Below are 25,026 nucleotides of genomic sequence, written 5' to 3'. Positions count from 1 at the left end.
CAGATGCAAAGCCACAGTGATCGAAAACGCCAGAAATGGCTGCAAAGCACAAGCCCTATGCCATTTGATGTACATTCTCTGGGAAGCAGCTTCTCTACCCTGTGTAGCAGCAGCAGCAGCAGCAGCAAGCTCCCAGGAAGCAAGACCTTTTACACCTGACCACAGACAGGATGAAGAAGTACTTCTGAATTCACCCCCATCTGTCTCACAATGTGGAAGCACAGCATTTCCCACCCACATCTATTTGGAGTGAAGAGAGTGGTTTGCCTCAGTGATGTGCATAGCTGACGTGACATTTGAATTAGGGACTTCTGATCTTACTCATTTGTTGTACTATATACAGCAGTACCTTGGGTTACAGACGCTTCAGGTTACAGACTCCGCTAACCCAGAAATAGTACCTTGGGTTAAGAACTTTTCTTCAGGATGAGAACAGAAATTGTGCGGCAGCAGCAGGAGGCCCCATTAGCTAAAGTGGTACCTCAGGTTAAGAACAGTTTCAGGTTAAGAACGGACCTCCAGAACAAATTAAGTTCTTAACCCGAGGTACCACCTTACTGGCCCTTGTTGCAACTACTGCCTATATCTTTGAACTGGGGCATACGTGTTTCACTTCCAAAGTAGAGTACTGGGGTGCTTTTTGAGAGAGAGCTGAACCTTTCATTTAAAATAAAAATGCCAGCAAGGCATCTAATCCTGAATAACCAGAAAATTTCTGCCAAAAAAATGCTTTGGGGATGGATGGAAAGACAGTATACAATAAATCCATGCTCAGGCTACAGCAATGGGTGAGAAGGAAACTTGATGAATAGTGTTTAAAATACATTCTAAACTTCCTCAGCTTGTTTGTAACTCACTTAAGACCATCGGGAAGTTGTTATTATATTTTATATGCACGTGTGAGAAACACCTCAGCCTATAAATCATGTGGATGGGATATGGTTAAAACGTGGCAGAACTCCAATTGGCAAAACTAAGGTGTGCTATTTTTAATAGAGTAAGGCACACATTATTGTCCTATAAATGCTAGATGAAGGTAAACCTTAAGAAATATATCGTTTGGCTCTAATCCAGAGATAGTTAATCATGGCTGTGTTGAAATCAATTGGACTTAGGTTAATCAAAACTAATTTGTTCCGCTGATTTCAAGAACAAGAGAACAGGGCATTTGCATTTGCAAAATATTAATTATGTGTAAAAACATGTGAAATGGATCAGGGTCGCACCTCTATGACCCCAGCCTCACACCCCAACATCTATAAGCTCCAAGATGTTTACCTAGGAGTCTACATCCAGACAACATTTGTAAGTTGTTTGGGTTATTGTACTCTAAAGTAATGCTTGTTAAAATATATATTTTGAAGCTGGCTTTCCTTCCTAACAAGGAGTGTCAGTTTCTCCCCATTAACTTGTACGTTCTGTCGCACATCTGTCGATATCTCACAGAGGATTGAGACTTTTGTAAGATCCACATTTATTTAAGGACCATTGTCTAATTAATTGGTTAAAGGGAAGGTTAATCAAGCACAAAAATCTTTCGTCAGTGGACAGTTCTAATCTACGGTATACTGGAGAGCATCTAAGAGAAATGTAAAAGTTTGGGAAGTTCTACTCTCCTTTTTTCCATTTTAGAAACCAACCTGTACTTGGGAGGCAAGCTGCATGCCCGCCAGCCATATGGTTGATGGGGCACAGCTGGCGGGCATGCAGGGAAAGGGGAGACCGCGGGCAAAGCCTCGCAGCTCCCCCACTTGCTGGGGTGCCCCTGAGAGGCCAGCGCCCTGGCGCAATGTGCCAGTAAGCCCAATAGGAAAGACGGCTCTGGTCACATGGTTTCAGAGTGAAAGCAAGAGGAATGAGGAAAGCATGTCTTCAAAGGCAGACCAGCTTTAACATGAAAATAGCGCAGGAGGAACCCACTCCAGCTATGCCCTCAAGAGCAACAACAGATTTGAGGACAAGTGAATCACTGCACCTGCAGCCTGGGACACAGAAGTGGTTCAAACTGATTTGGCCCACCGCGCGGGCCTCTGGTTGAAAGGTTAAACATCAAGAAGTTAGCTAATAAAAATGACTGCAACTCCATATTTCTGTTTCATGTTTCTGCTATTTTAAATAACCTGAAGCCACAAGCTGGTTGGTATTTTACACTTAAGAACTCCTTAGCAGGGCTTCCTCAGCTCCTCAGGTGCAGCTGCCAGCCACTGGCATGCGATTTTGCCGACCGCAGAAGAGATCAAGCATATCAATTTGTTTTAAGGTGTTTAAAGAACTGGAGTGGCTGCCAAGAGACTGTGCTAGCAGAAAAGCCCATAGTTCAAATTTTGTTTCTGCCATAAACATACCTGTTGCCTGTGGCATTATGCTGTTACTCAGCCCCTTTTCTGTAATATGGGAATAATTGCTAACACGTATTTCAGGACAAGTGAGGCACTGTGTGAGAGAGGGTGCTAGAACAGGGGGTCGGATCCTGCAAAGCTGCTCCAAGGATCACTGAGATAATGCTGTATAAGGTGCCAAACAGTCTGCTGTGCTATATAGGCAACATTCTTCATTATCACTATTATGATGATGATCGGTTACTACTTGTAAATAACTTAATGATCATCAAAAACTTTTGTTATTATTATTGTTGTTGTTGTTATTATTATTATTATTATTATTATTATTATTATTATTATTGAAATTTGTATACTGCCTTGTACCCGCACGTCTCAGGGTGGTTCACAGGATAAAAACACAATAAAAAATACAAAATACATGATAAAAACAAAACAACCCAATAACCACACCACAACACATTTTAAAAGGGAATTGGATGTCAGTCAGCCAAAGGCCTGGTTAAAGAGGAACATTTTTGTCTGGCGCCTAAAGGTGTATAATGGAGGCGCCAGACAAACCTTCACACAGAAAGGTTTTCCTACTGCACCACTTTTTAATGCTTAAGAGATCAGTGGAAGTCCCACACAAACTGTAATGACAGAATGAAACCTTTTAGAGTGGTACCTCGGGTTACATACGCTTCAGGTTACATTCACTTCAGGTTACAGACTCCGCTAACCCAGAAATAGTACCTTGGGTTAAGAACTTTGCTTCAGGATGAGAACAGAAATCATGCTCTGGCGGTGTGGCAGCAGCGGGAGGCCCAATTAGCTAAAGTGGTGTTTCAGGTTAAGAACAGTTTCAGGTTAAGAATGGACCTCCGGAACGAATTAAGTACGTAACCAGAAGTACCACTGTAGTTTGTCTTCACAACAACTCCATTAGAGGCCTACATTCAATTTTATTTTAATTTAAAAAACTCTTTTAAAGTGACTTTTTACTCTGCATTTCTGTATGGGTGCAATTGCCTGGGGCAATTTGTCAAGCCCTGCCTATTTACTAAACAAGTGGCAAGATGGCGGGCAGGTGGCGACATTTTTAATTTTATTTTTTTTGCACAGTTCCAAAGCCAGCCTCGCCACCCACCCAGCACTTGCTCACATTTCTGCTGATTGTTTACTGAACACACGTGGCATGATATTGGCCCCCAGGCAAGCCTTTATGATGCTCAGCCTCTGTTGGGCTGAACCAGAGCCAGTCTGAATGCCACATGGATGTGCAGCCGAGCTCACAAAAAAGAAAGCACAGAAGAGGCAGGGCCGTTTCTCGTGAAGTCTTTTGTTTCACGAGGGTGGCCACTTCTGCATCGCCAAAAAAGATGAAGGGCATCCATGAAAAAGAAGATGAAAGAGGACCAATTTGCATGTTATTTGAATATGCCAATTCGTACGTACGGATGCAAATATAGAAATAATTATTATAATCTAAATCAAAATGCAGAACATCTCGCTGGGAAGACTGTGATCGGGTGATTTGCGTGCCTCCTCAGTCTGCTGCCCACGTGCAAACTTCAAGGCCCCTGTTCACCCTCCTTAGGAGTTTATTTTAATCTTTGAAATGCATGTAGACTGGACATCTCTTCAATCAGAGAACTGCTCTCTGTAAAGCAGGACATATTGATGCCCTAGAGCTGGACTGTGCACAGTTTGGATTGGCCTGTGTCAACCACAATGCCAAACCTTCTTTCCTTTGAACAGTTTTTAAATCCGTAAAGAATGAAATTGAGCACTGAGCAAACATTTGACCACATAAACATGCAAGGCACTCAAAGAACAAGCAAACAAACAAAGCAGACAGGAGCATAGCTGTCAACCGTCCCTTATTTGGCGGGAAACTCCCTTATCCCAGCGTCCCTTCTTTTCAAATCTGTAAGTTGACAGCTATGGACAGAAGCATGGCTCTGTGTGTGTGTGTGTGTGTGTGTGTGTATATATATATATATATATAGACAATCAGGATTTGATCCACAGCCTTTCCATGTACAGTGGTACCTTGGTTTATGAACAGCTTTGTTTATGAACAACTTGGATTAAGAATGATGCAAACCCGGAAGTAGGTGTTTTGGTTTGTGAACTTTGCCTTGGAATAAGAACATGTTCCGCTTCCTGTTGAGTGTGTTCCATTTGTAAATTGAGTCCCCCGCTGCTATGGGAAAGCACACCTTGGTATAAGAATGCCTTGGTTTAAGAATGGACTTCCGGAATGGATTAAGTTCGTAAACCAAGGTACCACTGTATAGGATCAGAGGTGGTGGAAGAGCAACAGAACCCAATACTAAGCTGGGAGGGGGAAATCTGCTTGTTCCTGTTCACAGCCTTCACAGTTATGTTTGTTTATTCACTCACTGATGCAGTTATGTAATTTTAGACTCTGGATTTAATAGTCTTACACTTCAAAGTGTTATCAGCCAACCTTGCTCTACTGGGCCCCACCTCCTTCTCATTCTGCTAAGCAGAGTCCTGGAGTTCAGTTCTGAAGTGTGGCCCTGATATCACCACTGCCTTTGCCTATGGTTCTGTGCGAATCACCATACTTGACACACAGCCTGATTAGAAGCAGGGTAGCACATATTCGGAAGGGACGCAGGTGGCGCTGTGGGTTAAACCACAGAGCCTAGGATTTGCTGATCAGAAGGTCAGCAGTTCGAATCCCCACAACGGGGTGAGCTCCCGTTGCTCAGTCCCTGCTCCTGCCAACCTAGCAGTTCGAAAGCACGTCAAAGTACAAGTAGATAAATAGGTACCACTCTGGCGGGAAGCTAAACAGCATTTCCGTGCGCTGCTCTGGTTCGCCAGAAGCGGCTTAGTCATGCTGGCCACATGACCCGGAAGCTGTACGCCGGCTCCCTTGGCCAATAAAGCGAGATGAGCGCCGCAACCCCAGAGTCGGTCACGACTGGCCCTAATGGTCAGGGGTCCCTTTACCTTTACTAGCACATATTCATGCAGAATTGCAATGGGAGCTCCTCTGAGGGGTACTTCTGCTGTGCCTCTGCACTGGGATTAACAGGATGCTTTGACACTAAACAAAGACTCATCCCATCACTGTAAACACCGAGATGGTGAACATGGGGATGTGCTACCTACCTGGAAGTGAAAACAACTTTGAGACGGAGACATCTGCACACTAACAACAGTGATGGCTGCTCTAAAAATATCGGACGTAGACAATGATTCACTCCCCATAGGTTGAACAGCTGACAGATGGTAAAGGATGTCCATTTCACTACTGTTATTTGTGTTGGCAACCCAGTTTTGTTCCGAGCAGCTGAACTGCCAGGCAGCACCCTCTTATCAAGCCTCTCTCCTCACCCATTTAAATAAAATTACCCCTCTTTACAGCCCAAAGATGCAATGGTGCAGCCAATTCTTTTAAGTAGCTTTGTGAGGGTCATTCTGGGGGAAAGCAAAGGTAGTGTGTGTGTGTGTGTGTGTGTGTGTGTGTGTGTGTGTATGAGCCTGTTTAAAATAGTCATCCCCCAAAAGCTGGAAGCATTTCTTTGGGGAATAGGTACAGAGGTCCTGAAAAAGTTGGATAAATTGTCTGCTACCACCACAGGCGCCAGGGACACAGGTGGCGCTGTGGGTTAAAGCCTCAGCGCCTAGGGCTTGCCGATCGAAAGGTCGGCGGTTCGAATCCCTGCGGCGGGGTGCGCTCCCGCTGCTCGGTCCCAGCGCCTGCCAACCTAGCAGTTCGAAAGCACCTCCGGGTGCAAGTAGATAAATAGGGACCGCTTACCAAGCGGGAAGGTAAACGGCGTTTCCGTGTGCGGCTCTGGCTCGCCAGATGCAGCTTTGTCACGCTGGCCACGTGACCCAGAAGTGTCTCCGGACAGCGCTGGCCCCTGGCCTCTTAAGTGAGATGGGCGCACAACCCCAGAGTCTGTCAAGACTGGCCCGTACGGGCAGGGGTACCTTTACCTTTACCTTTACCACCACAGGCAGAATTTTGCATGTGCAGAAATGGAAACGAAAAGTTCCTACGAGGAGTGGGCTTTAAAAGTATTGCACTATACAGTGGTACCTCGGGTTAAGTACTTAATTCATTCTGGAGGTCTGTTCTTAACCTGAAACTGTTCTTAACCTGAAGCACCACTTTAGCTAATGGGGCCTCCTGCTGCTGCCGCGCCGCCGGAGCATGATTTCTTTTCTTATCCTGAAGCAAAGTTCTTAACCCGAGGTACTATTTCTGGGTTAGCGGAGTCTGTAACCTGAAGCGTATGTAACCTGAAGCGTATGTAACCCAAGGTACCACTGTATATGGAGATGGTGAAAATGATGGCAAAATAATAAGAGACAAAAAGCCGAAATATTTGTGGAAGAGTGGAGATCCTTTCCAGGCAATCTGAGATAATAGTATAGACAAATGAAATTGCAGGCAGGACTGGAAATATAAGCAAAGGAATGAGAATGATAAAGGAATGTACTACATTCAGTAAGTATTACATTTAAGGCAGTGGATAAAGGGTTTGAACAGGAACATCATGGAGGTAAGGATGGTAAATCAAAATGTTAAGGGAATACTGTATTGAAACTGAATTGAATTTATTAAATTGTATGAAAATCAATTAAAAATTGGGGGGTGGGGCGGACAAAGGAGATAGTGGGGATCGAACCTGGGTCTTTCCACATGCAGAGCTCTGCCACTGAACTGCAGAACAGGTAGGTCTGCGCAGAATAGCTGTGGCGCAGGTAGATCTGCAGGTGAGGGAGCCTTTCCCATCCCTACATATCGGTGCTGCAGATGCATAGCCAAAATGAAGCCCGACTGCTGCCTTGGCTTTGATTTTGACAACATGTCCAACTAGTTTTATCCAGCTTATCTTCCAGTTCGCCTGGAACGCAAGACAAATAATGTGATGACTGTAAACAAGGCTTCGAAAGATCACCAGCAATAGCTCACATGGACCCTTTGCCCCAATTTGAGCAATCTGATCAGGACAAGTTGTTGCTATCTAAAACGGGTGGGGTGGGGCAGGAACCAAACCAAGAAGCTCTTCATGGGATTTGATTTGTGACGGGGAGCATCAGCTGGAAATATCTGCTGGGTGTTATGTACTGAAGTTCTCACCCTGGGCCAGCAGGGGGATGCTGTAGATAGTTTTCTTTTTTTTATATAATATTTATTAAAAAAATTTTTAAAACAATAAAAAGCATACATAATAACATAGTATTTTCCAATATCCACATTTCATTCTCATCCTAGGACTTCCTCACACCTCTTGTTCCTGCATTCTAAATTCATAAATTTTGCTGGCAAATTATTAAGATGATTCCATTCGTATAATATAATTTCCCAAGATTAAATCTCAAATTTTGGAATTTAAAATCACTCTTTTAGAGATTTAATTATAAAATACTATTTGACCAAAATTTATCTTTTCTTCCCATTACACTTAAAGTTGTATTCTTTATAACTAATTTGTTGAAGCCATATTATTACTAATCTTACATCTTTCTTAACATTCATACAATTTACAATATTTTTGTAGATAATCCTTAAATTTCTTCCAGTCCTCCTCCACCAGTTCTTCTCCCAGGTCTCGAATTCTGCCAGTCATCTCTGCCAGTTCCATATAGTCCATCAGTTGCATCTGCCATTCTTCCAGTGTGGACAAATCTTGGGTTTTCCAGCATTTAGCGATAAGTATCCTTGCTGCTGTCGTAGCATACATAAAAAAAGTTCGATCCTTCTTTTGCACACTCTGGCCGACAATGCCCAAGAGAAAGGCCTCTGGTTTCTTAGGGAAGGTATACTTAAATACCTTTTTCAACTCATTATATATCATTTCCCAGAAAACCTTCACCCTAGGGCAAGTCCACCAGAGATGAAAGAAAGTTCCTTCAGCTTCTTTACACTTCCAACATTTATTGTCAGATAAATGGTATATCTTTGCAAGCTTGACTGGGGTCATGTACCACCTATATATCATTTTCATAATATTTTCTTGCAAGGCATTACATGCCGTAAATCTCAAACCTGTGGTCCATAACTTTTCCCAGTCAGCAAACATAATGTTATGCCCTATATCCTGTGCCCATTTTATCATCGCTGATTTGACCGTTTCATCCTGTGTATTCCATTTTAACAGCAGGTTATACATTCTTGAAAGTATCTTAGAGCTGGGTTCTAACAGTTCTGTTTCTAACTTTGATTTTTCCACCTGGAATCCTATCTTTTTGTCCAACTTAAAAACTTCTTTAATCTGAGCATAATGTAACCAATCTCACACTTTATCCTTTATTTTCTCCATACTCTGCAACCTCCAATTGTCTCCATCTTTTTCTATTATTTCCCAATATTTCGGCCATTTGGCCTCCATATTGAGTCTTTTCGGGGCCTTAGCCTCCATTGGTGATAACCACCTTGGGGTCTTGTTTTCCAATAAATCTTTATATTTCGACCAGACATTAAACACTGCTTTTCTGACAACATGATTCTTGAAAGCCTTATGAATTTTAACCTTGTCATACCACAAATATGCATGCCAACCAAAAGCATTGTTAAATCCTTCCAAATCCAAAACATCAGTGTTTTCAAGAAGTAGCCAATCCTTCAACCAGCAGAAAGCTGCTGATTCATAGTACAACTTTAAGTCTGGCAGGGCAAAGCCCCCTCTTTCTTTAGCATCGGTTAATATCTTAAACTTGATTCTGGGCTTTTTGCCCTGCCAGACAAATTTAGAAATATCTCTCTGCCACCTCCCAAAACACTCCATTTTATCCACAATCTGCAAAGTTTGAAACAAAAAGAGCATTTTTGGCAATACATTCATCTTAACAGCAGCAATACGTCCTGACAAGGAAAGTTTCAATCTTGACCAAACATCTAGATCCCTTTTGATTTCAGACCAACATTTTTCATAATTATCTTTATATAAGTTCCTGTTCTTCACTGTTATGTTTACCCCTAGATATCTTACTTTTTTGACCACATTTAAATCTGTCTCTTTCTGAAACCTTTCTGATTCTAAAGAAGTCAAGTTTTTTTCTAGAACCTTAGTTTTTTGCTTATTAAGTTTAAATCCCGCCACTCGACCAAACTCATAAATCAGCTGCAGAACCCTTTTGGTACTAGGCTCTGGCTCCTGTAAGGTCAATACCAGGTCATCTGCAAATGCTTTAAGTTTATACTCTTTCGCTCCGACCTGAATACCTTCCACCAACCGGTCTCCTCTAATCATGTTTAAGAGCACTTCCAGGACCGATATAAGTAGCAAAGGGGATATAGGACAACCTTGTCGTGTACCTTTTTCAATTCTAAACTCTTCTGTCACCACATTGTTCACTATCAGTTTTGCCTTTTGCTCTGAATAAATTGCCTCTATCCCATTCTGAAACCCCTGCCCCACTCCCATTCCTTCCAGGTTTTTCTTCATGAACTTCCAGGAAATATTGTCAAAGGCCTTCTCCGCATCTATAAATATCAACACTGCTTTTGTATTGATATTTGTTTGCAAGAGTTCCAAAATATCAATAATGTTCCTTGTATTAGCAAACAAATGTCTACCTGGGAGAAAGCCTGCCTGGTCCTTATGAATTACTTCATTTAAAACTTTTTAAAATCTACTTGCTAGAATGTCTGCTAATCCACGTTTAGGAGGGAGATAGGGCGGTAATTCTTAAGTTGTGTCTTTTCAGTTTCTAGTTTGGGTATCAATGTGATGAAAGCTTCTTTCCACGACTCCGGTGCCTTCTTCCCCTCCATAATTTCATTGCAAACCTCCATTAATGGGTGTATCAAATAATCTTTCAATGTCTTGTAATATTTGGAGGTAAGCCCGTCTGGCCCTGGAGATTTGCCCAATTGCATATTCTGAATGGCCTCTTCGATCTCTGATTGTGTTATTTTATAATTCAGGATTGTTCTGTTCCGTAGAGACAACCTTGGTAATCCATTCTTCTTTAAAAATTGTTCTATCTCTGATTCGTTTTGCGGCCCTTGTGTATATAATTGCTTGAAATATCTCTGGAAGCACTTTCTGATGTCCATTGGGTTCTGAATATTTCTTCCCTCAATTTCTAAGTTTGTTACTGTATTCAGTTTTTGTCTCTTTTTCAGCTGCCATGCTAGCAGCTTTCCACATTTATTTGCCGATTCAAAGGATCTTTGTTTCATTAACTTAACTTTCCATTCCACTTCTTGATTTGTCAATTTTGGATATTGTGCTTGATAATGTTTAATTTCTCTTAGAATCTCCTTTGATTTCGGTTTCGATCTTAGTTTCTTCTCACCTTCTTTAATTTTCTCCAAAATCTTATCCTTTTTCTCATTCTGTGCTTTTTTCTTAATAGTATTCTGCTGTATCAGAAACCCCCTCATAACCGCCTTGCTTGCGTCCCAGACAATTCTTTTTTCCACCGTAGTGTTCAAATTTATTTCAAAATAGTCCTTCAAAACTTTTTGGGCCTTTTTACTGATCTCCTGATCTCTAAACAAATTGTCATTCATCCTCCATCTAAAGGAGCCGGTTGGCGTTAATCTCATATCCATCTTTACAGCATTATGGTCGGAGCAGGTCTTTGGGCAGATTTCCACTTTTTTTATCTTGGGTGCCAGGCCTCTAGTTGTCCAGATTTGGTCGATTCTTGTCCAAGTCAGTTGGGCTTCAGAAAAGAATGTTCCTTCTCTTCCTAGAGGGTTCTTTGTTCTCCAGATGTCAATCAAGTCCATGTTGTCAGTCAATTCAAAGAATGTTTTGGGTAGTCTGCCTTCTTTTGTTACGTTTTGGCTATGCGATTTATCCATGTTTGTTGATACCACCCCATTCATATCTCCCATCATAATGAGGTTATCATAGTTCAGCTGTAGATAGTTTTCACTCAGGTCCACATATGCAAATAAGGGATTGAAAGTGACGTTCAGTGATTGGATAGTTATAGAAAATGGTTACTGTTGTGTTCTAGTGGAGCTCTATATAAGCAGGCTGGCTGAACCCTTCAGTTCAGTTCTGTTCTGGCCTGTGAATAAACAAGAGCTGCTTGAAGAATCGCTGTGTCATCTGATATGTTCACCCACAACTTAACACCGGGAGTCCGCTAAGAGCAGCTTAGTTTGGTTGCTTCCGGAGTTGAGGGAAGGAGATACACAATTTTATAATCCCCTCTAGATAATAATGGTTTTATCCTTAAAACACACACAACCCCTTTTCTGATGCTTGTCACTGGATCCTTGTGTCCAGGCTTGTTTGTTGGCTGATATTCAAAACAAAGCGATTTCCCCTAATACAATGCATTTTTGTACGACATTTTCACCAACATATGTGTTCTTAATGCCCCCTTTGCCCTAGTAAATACATTTTTGGTACACATCCCTTGGCTGGCGAACTGCGCTGTAAAATTTGGATAAGTGCAAATTGTGAAGAGTGGCTGTATTTTGGTTTTTGTACTGTTTTGGAAAATGCCATTTAGGTAGGTTCGCTTTTAAATGTGAACTGAATGAAGTTTCTCCTGGTCCGTAGCTGTAAGGAAGGAGGTAATGAGAGAAGATGCAGGTGGGGACCAGCTGAAGATAGACTGAGCTTGGTGAGGCAGTGCCCCACTTGTCCTGATGGATCCGCCATCTCTAGGAGAGAGGCACCTGCCTCTTTCTGTCTAGGTTAGCAGTGGGCCACTGTCCTCTTCCAGCGGAGCTTCAAAGTGGTCTTGAAGAGGCTGAGGGCTCTGCCAAACATCATTGGAAGAGGAGAAGCTGCTCTCTGTTGAATCAGGTTTGGTCTGAGGGACAGAAGATGCCCCTGAGGAGGTCACTTTGGCCTGTGGTGAGACATTCTGTAGCGAGTGGCAACTGTTTTCATCCAAAATACCTCTACAAATACCTCTACAAAAGCTGAATGGTCATCTAGAGCTGCTATCTATGAAGGAGGATGAGGAGATGGTGCAGGAAAAAACAGTTGGGATTTTTCGCAAAAAACCCCAAATACATATGAGTGGTTAAAAAAAAAAAGATTCTGGTATGAGTATTCTGATTAATAATCTGGCAGCACTCAATGGCAGCATATTCAGGACAGACAAAAGAAAATACTTCCGATAGCATGCAATTAATTATGAGATTCGCTGCCACAAGATGGTTATGGGTTTCGATGTCTTTTAAAAAGGGGATTAGAGAATCGTGATCTGCCAGTGACTATTATCCATGATCAATACATGTAATTAACAGCCAAGTTCAGAAGCAACGTCCTTCCGAAACCCAGAGAGACAGAGAGAATCACAGCAGGGCTGCTTAAGACATTTTGCTGCCTGAGGCAACAGGCAAGATGCACAAAATTCCACGTACCAAAGCAAGTTATTTCAACATAGGCAATGGGGCGGCACCCTCCACTACTCCTGAGGGCAGCAGTATGTTAGAGGACGCAGGGCAGGTGACGTATGACACACACAGCTCTGTCTACTCCCTGCCCCACAGTAGATGCCACCTGAGGAGGCTGCCTCATGATGGGGATCTGGCACAACATATTTTAATATAATTGTCGATGGAATCAATCAATGGAATCATATCTTCCTCTTTTAGCTATTTCTTAGCTTCCTTCATCCCTGAGTCTTAACTAACAACATAGTTTTATTCAGTATTTAGTGAACTGAAGTTTCTCATGCGAGAATTTGCTAGGGTGTTTTGTTCTTCTTTTTTCAGGGGCCCCTCGTCCCAAATTGTTGGCCAATATCAGGGAAATATACTGTCTTCATTTCAACACCGGAGAGGCTTTCCTTCCACTGCAAATGTAGTTCTGACTGGAATCATACCCGTCCAATGCCAAACTGCTGTCAATGGGAGGAAAGCTCCCACAGAAAATAGAAGGCATGGAGTGATTCTTATTCAGAAGATGGTATGGACAAAGGATTAAGACCCACTATGCTATGCCACAGTTCTTATCCTGCTCTCCCGCTGCTTATGCAGGTAAAAGGGGCTAAGAATAATAAAACTTTCTCTCCTTACCTCTGTGAGTACAAGGAATCTTTCAGGAGAAAGAGGGAGATGGAGGCAGAAATTTGGTATATTTCTTCCTCATTTTTCTGTAAACGCATATCCCCAGTGGGGTTATAAAACCAATAAATCATCAGGAAAAATGCTATAAAACTCCCTCTGAATTAATATTAAATGGAGCATCTTTTAAAGTAATGCCACATCATCCCAGTTTCAAATCCTTCCAAAAAGGAAAGACCCCTTATGTTATTAAATATAATAACATAAGTGGGAGAACAGGATGACTGACAAAAAAGGATTGGGAGGGGGCTTTCCACAGAGTGCCTTTCCGGGAGACTTTTGAGATGCTGGGAAGTAGTCGAGGGGATAAGAGGGAGCTTTGCAAACAGAGCACATCTTGCTCGACATTTTTTTGTGTTAGAAAGTGTCTTTCTGGCAATCTGTTGGAGATTAGGCCCTATTCCTCACGCAAATTGCCTAGCTGAAGAACAGCACATAATAAATCCTGACTTTACTGCGTTCATTAGGACTTACTCCCTAAGGAGCATGCTTAGGAACGCAACCTTATGGTGGCAATCCTAAACATGTCTACTCAGAAGTGTGTCCCAGTGAGCTCAATAGGACTTCCTTCCAATTGCAAACATGCGCTGGATTATGGAGAAAGCTAGAGAGTTCCAGAAAGACATTTACTTCTGCTTCATTGACTATGCAAAAGCCTTTGACTGTGTCGACCATGGCAAACTATGGCAAGTTCTTAAAGAAATGGGAGTGCCTGATCACCTCATCTGTCTCCTGAGAAATCTCTATGTGGGACAAGAAGCTACAGTTAGAACTGGATATGGAACAACTGACTGGTTCAAAATTGGGAAAGGAGTACGACAAGGCTGCATTTTGTCTCCCTGCTTATTTAACTTATATGCAGAATTCATCATGCGAAAGGCTGGGCTGGATGAATCCCTAGCCGGAATTAAGATTGCCGGAAGAAATATCAACAACCTCAGATATGCAGATGACACAACCTTGATGGCAGAAAGTGAGGAGGAATTAAAGAACCTTTTATTGAGGGTGAAAGAGGAGAGTGCAAAATATGGTCTGAAGCTCAACATCAAAAAAACGAAGATCATGGCTACTGGTCCCATCACCTCCTGGCAAATAGAAGGGGAAGAAATGGAGGCAGTGAGAGATTTTACTTTCTTGGGCTCCATGATCACTGCAGATGGTGACAGCAGCCACGAAATTAAAAGACGCCTGCTTCTTGGGAGAAGGGCAATGACAGGCCTAGACAGCATCTTGAGAAGTAGAGACATCACCTTGCCAACAAAGGTCCGTATAGTTAAAGCTATGGTTTTCCCAGTAGTGATGTATGGAAGTGAGAGCTGGACCATAAAGAAGGCTGATCGCCGAAGAATTGATGCTTTTGAATTATGGTGCTGGAGGAGACTCTTGAGAGTCCCATGGACTGCAAGAAGATCAAACCTCTCCATCCTGAAGGAAATCAGCCCTGAGTGCTCACTGGAAGGACAGATTGTGAAGCTGAGGCTCCAGTACTTTGGCCACCTCATGAGAAGAGAAGACTCCCTGGAGAAGACCCTGATGTTGGGAAAGATGGAGGGCACAAGGAGAAGGGGGCGACAGAGGGCACAAGGAGAAGGGGGCGAGATGGTTGGATAGTGTTTTCGAGGTTACCAGCATGAGTCTGACCAAGCTGCGGGGGGCAGTGGAGGACAGGAGTGCCTGGCGTTCTCTGGTCCATGGGGTCACGAAGAGTCGGACACGACTAAACGACTAAACAACAACAACATGAATACAGATTGTAGCCTTACCCATTCCTCGTACCTTGAAAGTAGAATGGAATCCGTTCCGGAAGTCTGTTCGACTTCCAAAATGTTCAGAAACCAAAGCGTGGATTCTGATTAGCAGCAAGAAGCTCCTGCAGCCAATCAGAAGCTATGGAAACCCTGTCAGACGTTCAGGTTTCAAAGAACGTTTGCAAACCGGAACACTCACTTCCGGGTTTGCGGCATTCGGGAGCCAAAACATCTGAATACCAAGGTACGACTTGGCTGAACTGATACAAGGAGACAACTTCCATTTTAGTCCAAGGCTACTTAGGCTGACATTCGTTACTCACTTACCTTGGAGTAAGCACCAATGAACTCAGTAGGACTTGCTTCTGAGTAGACATGCCTAGAACTGGCCTGTTAAGGTATGATCACTTCTGCCTCGGACATTTCATGCCAGGAAAATGATTAGGACTATAATGTTTTTCTTTTTCTCAAATGCTTAGGAACACGGATATTAAAATACGCATTGAGAGCCGGCAAATGGCCTGTGACACTAGAGCAGCTTTGCAGCATCTCTAATTATTAATTTTCTTTCTGATTGAAAGACACAGGCACAGTGACCACACTTCTTTCTGTCACTCAAGGGACAATATGTTGCTATTAGGGCCATTAATTATTGGCAGTTGTGTCAGGTTACACATAAGAAGATTGTCTGTGCTCTTCAAACTGTTCATTTCCAGTAAGGACACTTATGAATGAATGCTATATGAGATTAATGTCCATGGAACTGAAATGCAATAGGGTGGGGTTGGTCTTTTTAAGGGATATGGTATTAAGAGATGCCCATCTCAGTCTTTAAAGCTCCGTCACGCAGTCCCTTCCCAGTTTTGAAATGTAACTTGCTTTGGAGGAAGGGAGTAGAAATCCCAGCCATATCAGGGATGTGCGCATTCCATAAGTGTGGGATCTAGAATTCAGCATTATGAGAATCTCAGGTTTTCATTTTTAAATCCAGTTTCTAGCCCTTGTGGTAACTTTGGTCAACTGTCCAGCTAAATCTCAGAAGTCAGGTGAGCGGCTTGTGCAGGATTTAGTAGGAAGGGCGAGGTGCTTTTGTGTCATTGCTTCATTGTTCTTCTTCATTAATTGCAGAAACAGTAGAGATTGTGTCAATTTGTTTGAGTTGCAAAACTCGTAGAATTTCAGGGAAGAATTATTGTTGGTGGTAGTAGTAGTAGTAGCAGTAGTATTTTGGTAAACTACAGACAGCTCTGAGGATAAACCCAAATGAAACCAATCAACAGTCTTGCTTCAGAACCTATATATCTAACACAAGCAAATTGGAGCTGCAGGAGAGCAGCATGGGGGGAAACTACACTCATTAATCAAATGCATCTGATGAAATAGGTTGTTGCCTGTGGAAGCTCATAGTATGATAAATTTCTTAGAATTTAAAGGCGCCACACTCTATTGTCGCTTTTGCTTTGGGAGGGAATGGGATCTGAGGACAACATACTTATCTTACAAGCTCCTATCAGTTTCACGCCAGTTTAACTGCCATGGTTCTCTGAAAGAATCCTAGCAGTTACAGTTTTCTCTTGTAATCCCTTTCCCAACACTTCAGAAAATTGCCATCCCCGGGGTTCCCTGACGAGAGAAAACAGCTTTTAAATGAGTTGTAGTATAACTGCGCCATGATTTCCCTCCAACAAATGAACCGGGTTGGCAAATGTATTACAATTTAAACTGAGAATCTGAAAGGTCCGAAGGTGGGTGATTGCATGAGAGGTGAGATGAGCATGCTCTTTCTGAAGAAGGCTCAGTGGTGAGAGAAGAGCCAACTGATTCTGCATGTTGGGAGAATTACTCAAAACGGGCGTGACTCATTGAAAGAAGATGATGGTAGATGCGGTGGAGACCTAAAAAGAAGGCAGAAGGCCAAGAGCCATTACTTTGAAAGAGAAGTGTCTTTCTTCAATTACAAAGTTGAAGGCTGTTGCTGGAAGGTGTTGTGAGAGAAGATTCAAGACTGCTGAGGAGATGACAGAAAGGTGGCAGGAGAAAAACAAGGGAACAGTGAGGAGAAAACTGAAACAGCTGCTGGAGCTGACTGTCCAACACAACATGACTCTTCTGAGGCCAATGCCTCAGATCAGGAGTACAAACAATGAGGTAGAACCATAGTTGTGTAGGAAAAGCATGCGTGTTCATGCCATGTGGTGGGAAGATCTCCACTAGTTTACTGGGGTGCGGGCTTGTAATTGTACCACTGATGTCACCCGAAAATTCATGCTCAAAGCTGGCCCCAGGAGGAACCCCCAGCCCATTTGTTGTTGTTGTTTAGTCGTTTAGTCGTGTCCGACTCTTCGTGACCCCATGGACCAGAGAACGCCAGGCACTCCTGTCCTCCACTGCCCCCCGCAACTTAGTCAGACTCATGCTGGTAACCTCGAGTTTTTGAGAGGCATTTTATTCTGTCCAAATCAGGTGGGTTTGACCTTAAGTACACATTCAGAAGCTAAACATATCTTTTCACATGAAAATGTGCAACTTTTGAATTAATTCTCTTTCCCCCCATTTCTGCTCTTTCCCCATTTCTGATACCTTGAATTCCTCTTAGCAAAACAACAAAAACAACCACACACAAACACACACACACACTTTTTTACTGCATCAAAATGGTGAGTCCGGATGAAAAATGGTTTCAGAACGCTGAGCAAGCCAGGAAATACTTCGTAATAGGAAATAAATTGCAGTCCTGAGACCACCAGTTGTTTTCCAGAGAATTCTTTGCCGTGGGGAAGAAGATGCCAGTGGAAAACTGAATTAGTGCCTTAAGCTTAATTGATTCTTGAACAATACTTCCACCTTGTGGCCGACTCTGAGAAAAGCTAAGATCATAAAGAGAGCCTTGCGGATCAGGCCAATGGGTTGTCTAGTTCAGCACCCTCTTCTCAAAATGGCCAAGCAGAGGCTCATGGGAAGCTTGCAAGCAGGACCTAAGCTCAGCATTATTCTCTCCATCTGTGATTCCATCAATAGGCATTCTGAGGCACATACTACAAGCCGCAGAGATAGCATTATTATCAGACTAACCAATGTTTGCTTCTGTTCAAGATTTTTTAAGGACATGGACTGGGCCAGCCAAAACTATTTTGCTACCTGAGGCAGAAGGCAAGATGTTCCCCTCCCTTCTTTGTAAAGACGACGACTCGAATGGTAGATGAATCTCACTTCAAATGAAGTGGAGACGAGATGGGTCATTTCAGGGGAAGTGGGTGGGAGCAGCCTTGGAGGCGGAAGAAAATAAAATTTCTTTCTGCCCCCTTGCTCAAATTGGAAACCCAACTCAAGGAATGTGCATAATAAATCCCTCTGGATATGGAAAAGTGATGGAAGTGGGGGAAACTGTGTTCAAGAAAAACGGAGGGATTTTCTAAACTACAATCTGGATTGAAGACAGAGTTAAACTAATTCGCAAAGGGGCTTCTGCTAGCACAGTGGCAAGGTCCCCCCCCCCCTTTTCTTCTTCAAAATGGAACTTAGACCAGCCCTTTCAAATAGAGGATACCATCAAACAGAAGACTGTCCTCTGTAAAAGAGGAGACATGGCTGCCCTATCACTGGCTCCTGGTTCATTTTCAAGCACAATTCAAACTGCTACTACTTACCTTCAAAGCTCTAGCATGCTTTGCAACAAAAGGATTGGCTCTTTCTACACATACCTGTCTGCACAATGGGACATCCCTGTCCTTCGATGTCAAGTTGATGGCTGCTAGGGAAGAAGGGTCCCTTTTTAGTTTTGGCTTTGGAACATTGTCCCTATGAAGGTTTGCTTAGCTTCTCCTCTTTTTTTTTTTTTTTTTTTTGCCTGTCTAAGATATTTTTATTTTCTCACCCAAACCAATTTGGTTCTGCTGAAGCTAGGATTTTGGGTTCTTACTCTTCTGCAGTTTTTAAAGCTGTTTGTTTGTTTGGTGTGTGTGTGTGTGTGTGTGTGTGTGTGAAATTCTATTGCTTTTACAGTGAGGGGGGAAAGTATTTGATCCCCTGCTAAATTTGCCAATTTGCCCTCTGACGAAAAAATGACCAGTCCATAATTTTAATGGTAGGTTTATTGTAGCTTGTGAGAGGCAGAATAAGAACAGGAAAACCCCCAGAAACCCAGAAGACAAAAGTCAGAAATGGATTTGCATTATAATGAGTGAAATAAGTATTTGATCCCCTATCAACCAGCCAGATGTCAGGCTACCTGGTATCTTCACTGTATGTAACGAGCTGAGGTTAGAAGCACCTGCTGTAAGGGTTGAGGTCTTACCTGTAATCCCAGCTCGTTAACAGTACCTGTAGAAAAGACACCTGTCGACAGATCAAATGCTTTCCGCCCTCACTGTAGCTCTTTTGCCATATCCCGAGGATTCTGCCCCTCAGCAGATCCAAAGGACCTTAGATCCAGTGTATCCAGTGTATCTGGTATCCTGCAACTCCTCATTCTGAGGCTTTCCCTGTTCAGTGTCCGGTGTGAGAAATATCCCAGCTCTTACCTCCTACCTCATTTCAGGGCCTCTGTCACATTGGACCCCTGTTTCCACCAGCAGACATCAGCAAGACAGAAATCTATGCAGTATCCCCAACTCCCCCCTCAGAAATAGGCACAAGGGTTTAGGATTGTACTCTGAAACTGCAATCTTGGACACACTTAACTAGGAGTAAATCTCACTGAACTCAAATATACGAGTTACTCCCGAGTAGACATGTATAGGATCACACAGTGATGCTGCCAGTTACCATTTGTTTAAGAAGAGACAAACTGACGGGGAGAATTAGGAATCGGCCCGAAGAAAAATATCAAAAGGACTGGAGCAAATTTATTTATTATTTGAAAGAAAACTGTGCTCATTTAAAAACGTTTGTAGCATTAACGTGAAAGGTTTTGTAATGTGAAATTATGATGCTGATTTATAAATAATGTGATTTCTTAAGGTGATTATAGACAAAGAAGTGATTATGGGAATGCGAAAGATATGTTATAGGCTATAGGGATGTCAGAAAGAGAGGTAGAAGGAAGTCAAAGCTCACTTTGAGCAAATAAGATGTTGTGAATATGTGTATTGAATTAAAATGAAATATGGAAAAATCCAATAAAAATTATGTTAAAAAAAGAAGAAGAGATGAACTGAACTGAGACATGCATGGGTGAGGCCTGCTTGACAGGAAAGGCCCTGCTCTGAGCCAAGAGTAAAAAAAAACCCTCTTAGGTATCTTTAAATTATATATCATTTATTGAAATATAAAGATCTTAATTTACATGGTTTTTTTAAAAAGACAAAAATAAGAACAGGGGCACTTGTATTACATTTTGTACCTATGGTCACTCATTCCAACTGGTTCTTCTCAAACACTTCACAATACCACCTTTATGGAAACTCTTTCTCGCTTTTCTTTATCATTCTAAAATATAAATTTTGGACATTTAAAAGTGCAACAGTTAGCGTGCCTGTGGAGTATATCACAGTAAAAACAAAAAAACAAAACAAAAATTATAAACAAAGGCAGTGATACAGCTTGTCATAAATGTTTTGGCAGTACTCTCAAAGTTGATATAAAAATACATATATACATATTGATGTATAACATCACCTTATCTTATGTCCCTCATTATATCATAGGACTGTTTGTACATTTGCAGACCACATTGTAAGGAACAGGGCCATTCAAAATGAGAAAGTTGTGTTTCACAGGCAAGGTTCGATTGTCATGATACAAATACAGAACAGACAAAAGCTGGGTATATCTTTTCTGAAAGCTTCTCAAATCTGAGTCACAGAGAAATAGTCACTAAGATCCAAAACAGGCTTCCTCAACCTTGGCCCTCCATATGTTTTTGGCCTACAACTCCCATGATCCTTAGCTAGCAGGACCAGTGATCAGGGATGATGGGAATTGTAGTCTCAAAACATCTGGAGGGCTGAGTCTAAAGAAGCCTTTCCTAAAACAAATCATCAAGACAGTAACAAAATCCAGGGTTTTTCCCCAGGCTAATACTGAAAGACTAACATTGCAATCTTATATAGGTCTACTCAGAAGTAAGTTCCATTGAATTCGATAGGGTAAGTGAATACAAGATTGCAAGCCTTAGTCTAACAGGTACCTCCTGCATTAATGTGTTGCCTTTGTAAAGTTTTCTGATGTGCAGTCCATTGCAGTGTCAGGAACCTTTCATAGGATTATAAATCTAAAAAAAAATACTGCATATTTTGGTCCACAACTAGAACTTGGTCCCAATCCAGCTATAGTTACCTTGCCCAAAACATGTTGGGCATAACTAACATGAGAGAGTACGGTAGGTGGCGATAAATGTGCTCATCCACGTTGCAACGTAGACAGGAAATTAAAATGGAGCCCCATCTATGACATGCAGTATGGGCAGATGTGCATTGCAATGGGATCTGTGTTCACCTGAAGCAAGATATGGGATTAGCATGAGTTTGTTTTGTGAGATACATAACAAAAAGTACAATAAGAAAAAGAAAAACCAAGGTACGAATTATTGTAGCTTATTCTTTAGTAGCCAGTGAAACAGGAAAGCCTGTGAAACGTGAGAAGACCTGATCCCTGTGCAGTAATGCAAAACACACACACACACGCAAGTAAGGTGTTTGCAATTTCCATCCATTGCACTGGCACATTTGTACTAAATTGGATTTAGCAGAGAAGAATATCTCGAAGGCTTGGACTTAGTCATCTGGTCCAAGTATTTGCACAGATTTATACTGGGCCCATTGCGTTTTGGCATTCAGCACCTCAAATAATTATTTACCACAGATATCCCTATGTCCACATTTAAGTCCTATTAATTTTAATGGGATATGGTTCCGCACTTATTTTGGGAGATCAAACTGAGCTCTTTTTCACTCAATGCACTGAAGCATCACTTGATGCTTCATGTTTAAGTTGTAGTTAGTTATTTAGCATCAAAAGAGATGGCTGCGTACTTCTGAGTCTGTTGAAAGCATTGATTTACACTGCATTTTTAATCCTGCTAGGTGCTTATCAACTGCTGTGGAGCTTAGTTCCAACACAGCACTGTCTCCAGCACAAGCTGCCTTCATCTGTTTGTCCTTTAACTATCACATCAGCAAAGTAGGGAGCCATAGCTGTAATGGTAGGTAAGCCTGCGAGTTTGGCACAGAGAAAGTTGTATTGCTCAAAATGGTTGTTCACCACTGGCCAATTGCTACCCTGTGCTGCTCTTAGTGATATCATAGGAAATCCAGCAAGCATCCACATTGGGCCACATTTGCATCAATTAATGCTCTACCATCTGGTTTCAATACCAGGGACTCAGCTATACAACTGCAAATAAAATGTTTTAAGCATGTTTTAAGTGTAATATACAATGTGACACTAGATGGGGATGGTGAGCCTTATGGAAAATTCAATGTATTTTTAAAAAACGCTTTTAAAAAAGCATTTTTGGAACGTTTTTTTATATTTGTGTAGATTCCACCCAGGTCTGAGTCTCGGTATGTTTTATTATAACTACACAGAATATGCCAAGAATATGTCAAGTTCCTTTTTCCCCACCAGTGAGCAACTGTTGCCTACCACATACATGTCTAGGATTAAGGGACAGGAATTTTCGAGCTCATGGCACAGCTCTTTTGCACGTTTACCCTGTGACATTTCTCTTTAATGAAGCTCAAGCTCTGGATTTATGAAAAACATGGAATTTCTTTTTGTGCACTATACGTTCATGCACCCTGTATGTCACTGACTGATTCCAGTTCATGATTTCCATAGACTGTGAGAAAATCACAGCCTAGGGCTGCAAGTGTGCCCACTTAGCTGGGAATAAGTCCCACAGAACTGAATGAGGCTCATCCAGGAATGCATCGTAAATCATCACAGAAACACTGTCAGACACATTATATTCAGATTAAGGAAGGACTGATCTCAAACTATTGTGTGAGAATGACTAAGAGAAGGATCAGCAACTGCTTGGGGCCATTTTACACATTACAGAGACAGATATGCCACTTGAATACACACACCACAGAGGTCACAGCCAATCCTATATTTTAAATGTATTTCCTTCAAAAATGCAACATTGTTTAGAAACAATTGCTTCACTCCCAATTCAGTGCCCATTGGTGTGGATGGAAAAAACTCTTTACAGTTACACCTCGGATTACAGTCACTTCAGGTTGTGTGTTTTCGGGTTGCGCACCACGCCGAACCCGGAAGTACCGGAACAGGTTACTTCTGGGTTTCGGCGCTCGCGCATGTGCGGAAGCACTAAATTGCGCTTTGCGCATGCGCCGAAGCACCAAATCGCAACCCGCGTGTGCACAGGCACAGCGCTGCGGGTTGCGAACGTGCCTCCCGCACATATCACGTTCGCAACCTGAGCGTCCGCTGTCCTTGTTAACGTCCAACGTTATAGCTAAAAACTTGACAAGGGCAAAAGGATCTGGTTCCATTTCTGTTATACCAAAAGTAGAACTTTTTCTTTCTTTCTTCCTTTCTTTCCAAAGTAGCTACATACTTAATTGGAAATCTCAGGCTCGGAAAGTAGCGTTTTCAGAAAGAGCATTTGGTGCATCCAATCCATTTGTCACATGCAAACCCCAAACAAACTTCCCGATGTGCTCTTTTTCTCAACCGCTCCAAGCAGCCTCTCTATTGATTGATTAGCCACACATATTTTGTGCAATAACTTGAGGAACCTGGTTGCAAACGAAGGTTTAAAAATAAACTTCAATTTCTGAAGAGTTCCACTGAATCAAAGGAGGATTCACCAGCACATAAATTCATTGCATTAGGATAGCTACTCTGCTAAGGGTGGATGCCATAGAATACATTAGCTTTCCCTACTTCCTAAACTAGTTTTAATTTACCAAAGCCATTAACTATCAAATAGAACAGTTGTTTCTTGTAAATGTATAAATGCTAAAATGCTTTAGTTCATTAGTGTTTTTCAGTACTGTGTTTTTAAGAAAGGGCAAGGAGTAGTTATAAACTATACTTAGTGATACTGAAAACAGCAGTAGGTAAACAATTATTCTTCTATGGTTATGAAGAGTCTCACTTGATTCACTAAGCTATTGTATAAGGTTAGAAATTACTGTAATTCCATTTTATTTGTATTAGCTGCAAAAAAGGTAAAAAGGTTTCCTAGTACCAATTAGTTTGAGTTTCAAAAGTGGTTTTCTTTCTTTTTTTGCATGTACTTCATCTCATGTGATAGTTCAACAGCAGCTTATGATGAGACTGAAGGAAGAAAATACACAGGTCTTCTAAAAAAATGCCTATTCCACATATGCCACAAAACATCTTGGTAAGGTATTTACATAATTACATGGGTGATGTTTCACCATAGTGGAAATGTTATTCATCTGAGTTGTGAATGCCCTTGAAACACAAATTGGACTGTCCATGGCCTTTTCCTTTATCCACTCACCTATCAGAACAGCAGATGGTACTGAGATGCTATGGAAGTGCTTAAAAGCTGGTTTCTAAATGTCTTCTTGTTTCACAAATCCGGGTGAGATCTTTGCGTCCCTTGTGGGGACACTTAGGATTGCAAGTCTCGACCATCTATGTTAAAGTGGTTTTCCTTAGGGAGTCAAAAATCCATGAGTTATGTGTTGAGATTCTCTTTCTTTCTTTCTTTCTTTCTTTCTTTCTTTCTTTCTTTCTTTCTTGTCTCGCACCCCTCAAAAGATGTCCACTACTTCCTTCGGGAATTACAGGAAACTGTCCTCAACCAGTTCTGAGGAATCCATTCCAATGTCATCGATGATGTCAATATCCTCAATGGTCTCGTCCTCTCGCTTTACGAATGTGGAGCTGCTGGAACCAGTTTCGATGGCACTTTCTTCAGAAGTCTGGGAACTGTGTAAGAAGACCACAGGGGAAAACATTTAGGAACTTAAAA

The 25,026-nt window shown here is 41.9% G+C and overlaps 1 protein-coding gene and 1 long non-coding RNA gene across 6 annotated transcripts in view; one reads left to right on the top strand and one right to left on the bottom strand.

Moving 5' to 3' along the window:
• LOC307223777 overlaps positions 1-18,184 on the top strand; it is a 41,913-nt gene extending 23,729 nt beyond the window's left edge. The window contains exons 2-3 of the long non-coding RNA XR_013842270.1: positions 16,194-17,432; positions 17,551-18,184. This is a non-coding gene — a long non-coding RNA (uncharacterized lncRNA). The remainder of the gene's footprint in view (positions 1-16,193; positions 17,433-17,550) is intronic.
• Positions 18,185-20,345: 2,161 nt separating this feature from the next.
• The window catches only part of PDGFRA (platelet derived growth factor receptor alpha), a 57,944-nt gene continuing 53,263 nt past the window's right edge, over positions 20,346-25,026 (bottom strand). For all 5 annotated transcript variants that reach the window (XM_079989990.1, XM_079989991.1, XM_079989993.1 and 2 more), the window contains exon 23: positions 20,346-24,983. In XM_079989990.1, the coding sequence (XP_079846116.1) occupies positions 24,836-24,983 (148 nt within the window). In that variant the 3' untranslated portion in view covers positions 20,346-24,835. The remainder of the gene's footprint in view (positions 24,984-25,026) is intronic.

Source organism: Podarcis cretensis (assembly GCF_951804945.1).
Source record: "Podarcis cretensis genome assembly, chromosome: 9".
Classification (NCBI taxonomy): domain Eukaryota; kingdom Metazoa; phylum Chordata; class Lepidosauria; order Squamata; family Lacertidae; genus Podarcis; species Podarcis cretensis.
Note: the sequence above shows the minus strand (reverse complement) of the source record. Positions and strands in the feature narration are given on the sequence as shown.